Here is a 10,348-nt window from a genome sequence, read left to right as displayed (position 1 = left end):
TCTTCTTGTCCATCGTGCAATGCTGAAGATCATCAGTTCTTTTTTTTTTATTTTAAAAAATTAGGGGAAAAGAGGATGGTAGATGTTCAAATAATTTAATTTATCACAGGCCACAATAAACTCCCCAATATCTGTACATAAAAATAGGTGGCTTCATGCCAGCCAAGCTAAGAACATTTGCGCAGCAAAAACAAGCTGGATGATCAGGCATGGCACCCACCACCTTCCATGATGTGTTAACATAGACCAACATTTGACTTTTCCTCATATCAAGGCATTTGGGTTGCCAGGAAAACAAAATATCGAGGCAAGTGACTGAGGCAAAGCTCGGACAAAATGTTCTGTACAACAAGCACACGAAGAAAACAACAACCAACACCCAGAAGATGGCATGGCATGAATAGGCACATGGAATTCATGCACTGCAAATGGTAACAAAGCTCGATTACATGGAACTTCTTAAACAGTTAATTCGCACAAGAAAAGCATGTTCTAGATATCCTTTTTGATAATGACAGTATCGCATCACCTCAATAACACAGGAATACGATCCAAGAATTCAAAAAGACATGTCCGCGCGCTTGATAACATAGAGAATTTGTAAGCCATATATGCACAAGCATGTGTTCCAAACTAAGCATGTACAGGAACAGTGTCACATCTGAACAAAATCAACATAGCACTCTCACGCCGAATGGGTTTCAGCTGAAGGATTAGTGAGAAGTTCAAGAGAACGCCGAAGAAAATCCACTGCAACTGGCACATCATCAAATGCAAGAGCACCAACAGCAAACCTTGCCGCCTTATGAGCCTCTGTGATCTTCTCTACAGGCGGCTGATAATTGCTGTCGTACTTGTAGCTGGAGGTAGGTGGGGCTGGAGACCCAACATGATTGTCATTGCCACTGCCAGAACTGTATTGTACTGTTGATGGGTAGTTTGAAACTGAAGGCGCTGGTTCATGAGAGTAGGCAGCATCAGGGCCATGGTAGTAAGAAGGCTGATGTGTCGGGGCTGTGGGAAAGGTGCTCTCGTGGAAACTTGGGTAAGACTGGAAATTCGGGTAAGAATATTGGGGGCTAGGATTTTCTGGAGAGTGGTAATTCTGTGGCATTGGTTGTTGCTCGCTTATGTAGGGTTGATGGTGGTATGGTTGAGGATACGAAGAAATTTCAGGTCGGTTGGTTGGCGGAAGCTGATGAAGTTCGCTGGATGGAAAATTGTTGCTCGAGAAAGAGGAAGGTGAAATATGTGGGTGTGCAGGGCTATGTTCATTGGCCTTATCTGCATGCTGAGGTGATGGATCAGCATCTGGATAGCTAGGTGAGAAGCTTTCAGTTCTTCCTAGATCCTGGGGAGGAAAAAAACTTGAACAGTAAGTCCTGGAAGGATTACCAATATTAAACCATCAGTTTTCATCAAAAATAATGAACAAACCCATCAATTTCTTGGGTTTTAAAAAAAAAACGGAAAATTGAACGTCCTTGAAAAAAGTTGTAAATTGACCTTATCTCCATGCCAAGATATTGTATCACCACCTGATTCACTAGGGATGACGCTCTCGCTTGGTCCCAGGTCCTGACCCAAAGAAAGGAATCAGTTAAACCTTGTGCAAGCATGATGAATTCAGAAGTTTCTTATTTAATGTTTATACAATTCCAAATTTCTTCTGATGGTTAATAAGAATGAATTTTTAAGGTTTGGACTGTTATTATTATTGTTTAATTTCAACGTCTTGTACGGGGTTACCTTTGAAGGAACTTAGCAGCTTCTTAACAACTGGAATAGCCTTTTTTTAATCCATAGAAGATATATATATAATATATATATATATATATATATATAATATATATATATATATAATGCTTAAGAGATAAAATTCCACTGAACATCAAGTTTGCATCTTCCTACAAGCAGTTAATTATAAAATGTAAAATAATACAAGCCCCCCTTCCAAACCCCGGAGTCAATGTTCCTGCTGCAACTTTTAGTCCCAAAATTTATCAAATTCTTGCCATGCTCCAACATAGCACCACATATACTTTTGCAAGGATTCAACCATTTCTTCCCTTACAAATTGCCTACCCGGTGACAAAAAAGAAAAAGATTTTCCAGTAACCTTGTTCATCTGCGAGAGAGATGGCTTTGATCTACCATTATGAATTATACTACATGCTTGCAAGGATACTAGAGATCTTAAAAAATCACACCAAATCCACTCTACCTAAGAGAATAGACACGTAAACCATTTCTATGTCCACTTCATAAAGGACTACATCCATTCTCCATCTTCCTTTCTGAAAGGATGCCAGAAGCAGGGCTTTTCCCCAAGACACAAGCTACATGACAACATTAATCCACTATGAACCTTGAATTTCCTAGTCTTCCAAAGTCATGTTGGAGGTCAGCAAGAACCACATAGGTGTAAGACTTCCTACGGAGAGACACTGGCCCAACACATGCACTGATGCACACATACACAAAGCATGTGTTAAATCCCCTTAAGACTTCCTCACAAGACCTCCAGAGAACAGCTTACCTATCAGAAGCAAAAATAAAGGTATATACAAAAGCAAAAGGCAAATCCACACCACTTATCTTTCCATATATAGTCTTCAATCCATCATGCCCAAAATCTAAAGACCACTATGAACACCTATCCTTCCCCTGACCAACTAGACAAAGGAAATACCACTTTAATCTATGCCATACAGTGTGAAGGCATGCTGCTAATGCTCCTACTTTTCCAAAAGGGCTTTTTGAAGCATTCCAGTGAAAGTTCTTTTAACAAGAATCACTTTTTCACTTGTTTGGTGTTTGGTAACACATAATATGGAAGCATCTCTTTGATGTATTTGGCCCCAATAGGCCTGAATCTAATTATGGTAGGACTACATCCAGCTTTCTTAAAATTTCAATTTAGAATAAGGACTTCAAGATAATTAGCACAATCATATGTTGAGTTTGGATTAAGTCCATGAGTCGATTAAATTAAATTTTACCTAATTCATGTGCATCTCCAATTCTTATGCGAGGCTAATGACAATCCAACACAGCACGGTTGGACTCAGCTACAACCATCATGGCCCTAATCTGGTCATACGTCTGTTACGCACACTGGACTTGTAAATTCAGGTCAAATTGTGTTGGCTGACCCAAATTCAATTAAAAATGGCATGTCCGATAAATAATGCATGATGGATGGTAGACAACGGGTTCTCGCTGAAGGCTTCCAGTGGCCACTTGTATCTTCCTCACGTACAGTTCCTCCCAAAATATTCAAAATATGTTGGGATACCAATTAGGGGCTGGAAATGGGTCTTGGCCAACATAAGGCCAATGTCAAGGAGCTCTCATTTGAGCCGAGCCTCAATTTCAAGCTTTTTAGGCTTTCGGACATCCACAGCACAAGTCAATACTGGATTAATACATAGAAAAGCAATGTGTAAAATCTTAATATGTAGATGGTTGTAAACTTGATTAACATAATCCAGCAACAGTTATGCTTCTTGTTTCTCTATGTTATAAAGGGATACCAACAACAACAACAACAGAAAAAGTGGTCAAATGAGGAGCATATTAACCCCCTTTATGAAATGTTTGATCTACACGATCAGTTTTCCCCAATGATTTGTCAACTTCATCTCATCTAGGTCATATTCATTGCCTCTAGGTCATTTGATCCCTAGCAATGGTCTTCATCATATTGCCACACCATACAACCTCATCATTGCACCACCTGTCACCACTCCAATGGTTGTGATACAGTCAGGCCGCCAGCCAAATATCCTCTAAATCTACATCTCAATATGCTATTACACAGCCCATCTTCACCCACTGCCATCTCCTTAATTATTGCATGTCACCATCAACATCCAACCACTTCCTCTCCTTTTGTCCAACCTCACAAGACTCCTGCCCTTCTCTCAACTTCCATCCAAGTTAACCAAACAGGGATGGGATTCACACTTCGGACAGTCAAAGGCGATGCCTATGCCCTTTCCTACTCTTTTTGGGATCCTTTCCCTGCCTTCGCCTATGGTACTACCATAGCTACAATTGGTCATACCGCTTAAATATGAAGCAAGGATAGAATAGGTATAGGCATGCCTTGATTTTGTATTTAGCCCAAGCTAATTATGACAAAGCTGAGCTTGTGTCTATCTACATACAGGAAAAGAAGTCTGCCTCTGCACCCAACCAATCTCATACCATTTTTTGTACCATGACAAATCCCCAAATGTGCTTTTTAAATCCCCCACTTTCAGAAGAGAGAGTTAAATACATGGGCAGGAACTCTCAACACCCTTCCCGAACATCTCCACCTAGTGCCCCACCAAAACTTTCTTCATGCCAAGTTTGCCAACCATGATCGTGAAGCTCTTACCTGAGCTAACCAAGGAATAGTGACCTATTCAGAAGAATATTAACTACAAATGAAACCTAACTGTGAGTATAATTATTAATAACTTGATCTATAATAACAAGATGCCCAATATTTGCTTGTAAAATCAACATCCTTTTCTTCTTCTAGCTTATATGACCACACCAATCTCCTACAATCCAAACTTGAGGTCATTGAACTCTTTAAAACCTAGATGCACTTTGAATCTCACAGAATAAGCAGAGGCTAGCCACTAAGAAATATTATGATCAAGTTAATAAACATACATATGAATTGGTTGGGGAACTTGAGGGCATCGATAGATCTTTTTCACCACCAGGAGGTCCAGGTTCAGGTCTCCGTCCTTCTTTCAAAGCTCTTCTTATTTCTGCAGCTTTCCATAGAGCATACTTCTGCTTCTGTTCAATCTGCAAATGGAAATAGGACAAAAGTCCTCAATTTAGCTGAGTCATATCACAGTCCATTTAAATGCAGTTAGAAATATAAAAGAAAGAGAAATAGTACATAGGAACAATGGATTAATTATGCAACCAGTAATGAGAAGACAAACTTACATCTGGCTGAAGTTCACCAAACTGATTCAGAATCTCAAAGAAGATGCTTGCAGCATAAAAAGTTTTTGCAGTATTCCTGTAAAACCAATAATAAATTAATCTTCACCTGCATTTGCAAGACCAACAACCGATCTCCTTAAGACAACTGATATAAAAGAAACAATAATGAAAAATGTGGTATTTAAAATACAAGTCAGCGCGCCCAGCTCGATCTTGCTTATCTGCCTTTGCAAAGACATTTGATGCAAATCCTTCCACATAAAGGTAATCTTCAGGCCCTAACTTCAGTGATTTCTTATCCTGTTGGAAGGCATGACAAGTCCATATCAATAAACAGATGAACAATATTTCAATCAATGATATCCCAATCCATCTAAATTGGAGCATTCCATTCCAGCTATAATCATTAATAAGTATCTCAGGCTATCAAAATAACTGCTCTATTTGTTGATGAGATAAACAAGAGAAAATCACACCTCCATAGCATCAGAAACCACTGGTTCTCACACCTTAATATCTACGACAAATTTGTAAAATTGCCCATGCAACACAATTATGCTAACCAACTAATTAGATAATGACTTGCGGATGAAATGCTCGATAAGATCTAAACTTATATGCAAAAATTTGAAACAGCACTTAGAAATCCAAAAGCAAAACATATGCTCACTATAACTTGAAGTTTAATCCAGTGCCCACCTTTATTTCCAATTCAACAGACAATGGCTGGAGAAGGGAACATATGTGCCAAATTTGATGATGTACAATTCTTTTGAATTAGAGAGGTTTGCAAGAATGTCGTTTTATTATCTAGAAACTACATTTCATGTTTCTGTCATTGAGAATTTTTTTCGAATGCTCCAATTATGTCTAGTTGTATACAGAATCTCAATCTCTGGCTTAGCTGCAGGAATCTACTACATTTGGCACCACATCCACTCCATATAAACATTTTTCACTCCCATTGACTCTCCTATTTTTATACACTTTCCATCTTTCTAATGCATGTAGCAGTGGCTATGCTACGATGAATCGATTTAATCGGCTCAGGTTGTGCCCCCAGTTTTCTCCATCTGCATCTCAAACCACAAATAAGTTTCTTGGAAAGGCACAGGCCAAAGACATGCGAACATGGTTAATCAATTATCACAAATATTATAAATATGAGATACATTTACCAGGAATTAATTTCCCTGCACTCACTTTTACCTGCCAGTCCCCTTTGTCTACACGGATATGTAGGTTTTGCAGCTTGATTGTCTCATATAAGCAAAAGTTCAATCAGAAAGTATTGGTCGCAACTATAAATTGATCATCTCTATTTTATGTTGCAAGAAGACTGTAACAATGGCCAAAAATAAGGAAAGATGCAGTTTCTACTTTCTACCATGACTTATAGCTAGTTCAGCCATAAACACTCTCGTTAAAACCCAAATCATGTTTTGAATGAGCGCCACATGACGCTGACTCCAGGGGTTTTTGCTCGATCTAAATCAAACAGGATCACTAAAATAGGAGTGATGCATAAATAATTCACACCTTAATTATAGGTCAAAGGTGTAATGAATTGTATGGGTGTGTGCATTCATATATGTGTCAGTCCATCCATGAATCTGCCAGTCCATTGCTTAGTAATTGAATGTTCTACCTAGGATAACACACTGCACCTATTTTGGAATCTTCCCAGAATCTTGAACCCACATCCACTTATTAAGTACTTTCTTACTAAAACTGTTTCTAAGATATCTGCTTCCCCAAAATCTGCACCTGCTACCAATTCTAACAACTAAGGTCCATCCATCTGTCCAATACAAGCATCTTGGACTCAAGGCCTTTTTGTGAAGGGTGGTGCAAACAAGATCACCAACTGCACTCTTTCTTAGAGTGCCCCACATAGTCAAAGTCAAAAGAATATTAGAGTGCACCGCTTTGTGTCCTTGGTTGCATCCATCTGTCCAATACAAGCATCTTGGACTCCAAGTCCTTCCTTGTGAAGGGTAGCACAAACAAGATCACCAACCACACCCTTTCTTATAGTTCCCCGCAAACGGAAAGTCAAAAGAATATTTCAGTGCACCGCTTCATGTCCTTGGTCCCTTTTGCACATGCATGGAATGTGACAAACTCTAGTATGTGAGTGTGTGCGAGTGTAGAGGTGGAGAGAGACAGAGAAAATTAAATAGAGCACTTTTGAGAGCCTTTGACCTCAAATGCTTACCAATGCAAAGAATGATGGTCCTCTTAGAATGAAAATCTGTGCCATTGATCATTATCAATAATATAAATTGGCTACAAACCAATCATGCATTTTGAAGGTCCTCTACCCGTCCATCAAATGCATATGAAATGTGAAATTTTAACAGCATCGTACTATGCTTTGATATGAATTACCCAAATCATCTGATTTATTGTCTATACATATTTTTACTTACTTATATCAAGATCAATGATTTGGGTTTAAAAATTGTATATCATATAATATACTTTTGCACGGTAGCTACATTGCTACAACTCATTTGTACCCACTTGAGACATAGGTTAGGAGACCTCCAAAACAAATGTTAGTTTGTAGATGTTCTAGACGTTGTAGATCATGAAAACGGTGTTGATTTTCATTCTGAGAGGGTAATTGTGGATTTTTATTAGAAAGCATTTGGGACCAAAGCTCTCAAAAACAGTCTAGCTCAGCCCTCGCTCTCTTTCCCCTGGCACCTTTGTGCAAATGGGCTAACCCTGTTTCATTTAGATGATTTCCCTGAAATAGAAAGTATATGACAGAATCTAGGGCTGCATCTAGGTTTCCCATTACTGATATTATTACTTTACCCTTATAGCAAACAATAAGCATAATTTCGCCTCATCCTTGTATCTCCATCTCACAGCCCAAGGGTTTGAGTATTGAAAAAAGAGTGATTGAGATGGGAGAAATAGAAGATCCAAGACCCTAGTTACAACTCAACTAATATTTCAATCCCAAGGTGTTAATAAGGTTGGCAAGCTTATTTCTTATGTCACCTTGTCAGAAAATTTACTTCCACAATCGAGGATCTACAGAGGGAAAACCAGAACTTCCAGTTAACCTATTCCTTACAGATCTTGAAGGAATTCCAATGATTCATTCTCACACACAATAGGCCCCTCATCAAAGAAAACCACTAATCTCACAACCAAAGCAATGCACATAAGAAAACACCAATATACTCTAAATCATCACAGAGTTCATCTTAATTCAGTCCATAAAGATGGCCAGGCCCTTTCTGAATTTAGAACACATAAAGTTCGCATCGAATTATATAAATAAGGGGGCATCAAAAGAGAAAAATTGAAACATGACCTTCTCGAGCTGATTCATGAGGGAGACGAGAAGGGCGTTGGTGGTCTTGGTGCGCTCCTTCTGCGGGATCTTGAGCCCTTTCTCCATCGCAAACAATCGGCCTGGAATCGATCGGATGTCAGCGACGATAAAGGAAAAGGCGAGAGAGGGAACGAGAAATCCAGGGTTAGGGTTATGGAATTCTCTCACAATAGTAGGCGACGAGGGGCTCGTGCTTCTGAAGCTCGTCGGCTCGTTGGAGATAGGGCAGAAGGACCTTCGCGGGCTCGGCCTCGCTCCCCATCTTCCCTTCACCCGATCAACACGACGGCGAAACGCGAACGCGTGTGTGTGAGAGAGAGGAGACTATCCGGCGAAAGGGAGAAAACGGAGAACTCTAGAAGAGAGGTTTGCTACTATTATTAATCGCTTGGGAGAAATATAAAAGAAGAAGAAACTTCCCGGTTCTTCGAAGGAAACCACCAAGAGCCGCGCAATAGAGAACTTGCGAAGGCTTGGGCTATTTTAAACTTGGCTTGGGCTTTGACTTTCTCTCATTCTTATTAATTTCATTTATTTTATTTTATTTTTTTTTGTTGCTAAAATAGGCATTTTATACATTATGAATACGAATACACCCAATAGAATCAAAATACAAAAGGTCCCGAAGTGCTTTAGACATCTCTCTCTTTCCAGCGCATAAAATTTATTTTATTTTATTCAAAGCACCTTATTTCATCAGCATGAACTAATATTGTATGCCATCATATGCATTGAGCCATTGAGCATATATTCTTCATAAACAACTGTCACGGACTTCCTTACTTTTAAACCACTTGGTGGTTTGGGTGAAGTGTTGGCAAATCATTTAGAGGAGGTTTGGTACATGATGGTATAGGTGTAAATGATGAGATTACAGTATTTAATTGCACCATGATAATCCTATATGACAGTGATCCCAAATCATATCCATTTCTTAAATTACCATCCAATCTAGTCGTAAAAAATTATCTTTGAAAAAGAGTATCAATATCACTCAAGGCCAGTAATCTTAAGCTAAAATTTGGAACAAAAACGCTCCTTGACTTGGCAGGGAAAAAAAAAGGGTATCAATAAACCAATAACATATTATATCAATATTAGATATATTATATTTTACATATATAGTATTTATGATATACATTATATTATAATATACTATTAATCATATTATTATTCAATTATATTTTTAAATATAATAGAAATGTATTATTGCACTTCATATACATGAAATTATTTAATATATTGCTTCTATTAGCCTTATTTTCCAAATTAAAATAAATATTAGTATTAAAATAATAGCATCTTATAAATATAAATGAAAAAAATTAATTCTATAATAAAAATTAATATATTTTATAGGATTAATAATTTATAAAACTAATAAATATATTTTTATAAAATTATATTTTAAATTTATTATAATATATTTTTATATGATCAACAAAATATATTTTATAGAATATACGGAGTAGTTTTGATATTATACAGCCAATGATATTGAATTTCTACGAAGTACAAAACATGATACTCGTATACATCCACAAATTTTTAATCATTGGAACATAACATACTAAACTCATAACATACTAAACTCAGAGATCAGATTATCCCAAGATAATGATCACCAATGATCTAAGATATCCCATTTGGAACGCCAAATACCACCTTAGGTTTAGCCGTGGAGTGAGAGTCCAATGAGTCTGCACCCAATCCTGGAGTTTTGCTAAAACATCCAGAAACTTTGTTACGGATGCCAGGTTAACGCGATCTGGGTGATATCATGAGATGCTAGTGCTACTGTGAGATTGATACATGCATATAATTGACCTATGAGATTTAGCAACAGTTTGCTGTCACACTGAAACCTATACACCATATTCACCTCCACTTTTCAATGAACGGTATCTGATTCTCTCGGCACACGCAATTTTCCTGCCCATAATATGGTAAACCGCAAGAGTGAGAAAGATGTAATGTGGTTTTGCTTGTGATTCCGTGGGGCTGAAAGCAGGTCAGGAAATAGTAATCTTCAAA

General features: G+C 37.9%; 1 protein-coding gene across 1 annotated transcript; it reads right to left on the bottom strand.

The window, feature by feature from the left end:
• Positions 1–387: 387 nt before the first annotated feature.
• EXT-LIKE (hydroxyproline-rich glycoprotein family protein) lies at positions 388–8,810 on the bottom strand. The gene is made up of 7 exons (XM_008800613.5): positions 8,483–8,810; positions 8,294–8,394; positions 5,150–5,259; positions 4,960–5,035; positions 4,672–4,812; positions 1,507–1,578; positions 388–1,351 (listed from the first exon to the last, which is right to left on the bottom strand). Exons 1-7 carry the CDS (start codon positions 8,574–8,576, stop codon positions 686–688), a joined length of 1,260 nt encoding a protein of 419 aa, XP_008798835.1. The 5' UTR covers positions 8,577–8,810; the 3' UTR covers positions 388–685.
• Positions 8,811–10,348: the final 1,538 nt, after the last annotated feature.

The sequence above is a fragment of the Phoenix dactylifera genome, chromosome 2, assembly GCF_051530095.1.
Source record: "Phoenix dactylifera cultivar Ajwa chromosome 2, Ajwa_hap1_PhDact_Kaust_v1.1, whole genome shotgun sequence".
Classification (NCBI taxonomy): Eukaryota; Viridiplantae; Streptophyta; class Magnoliopsida; order Arecales; family Arecaceae; genus Phoenix; species Phoenix dactylifera.
Note: the sequence above shows the minus strand (reverse complement) of the source record. Positions and strands in the feature narration are given on the sequence as shown.

What these genes read in the sequence shown, in the direction of transcription:
- EXT-LIKE (XM_008800613.5), bottom strand. Translation starts at nt 8,576, where the DNA reads ATGGGGAGCGAGGCCGAGCCCGCGAAGGTCCTTCTGCCCTATCTCCAA. An exon ending in GCCCCTCGTCGCCTACTATT is followed by an intron (nt 8,395 to 8,482) that starts GTGAGAGAATTC and finishes GATCGATTCCAG; the next exon opens with GCCGATTGTTTGCGATGGAG. An exon ending in CGAGCTGGGCGCGCTGACTT is followed by an intron (nt 5,036 to 5,149) that starts GTATTTTAAATA and finishes TTGGTTTTACAG; the next exon opens with GAATACTGCAAAAACTTTTT.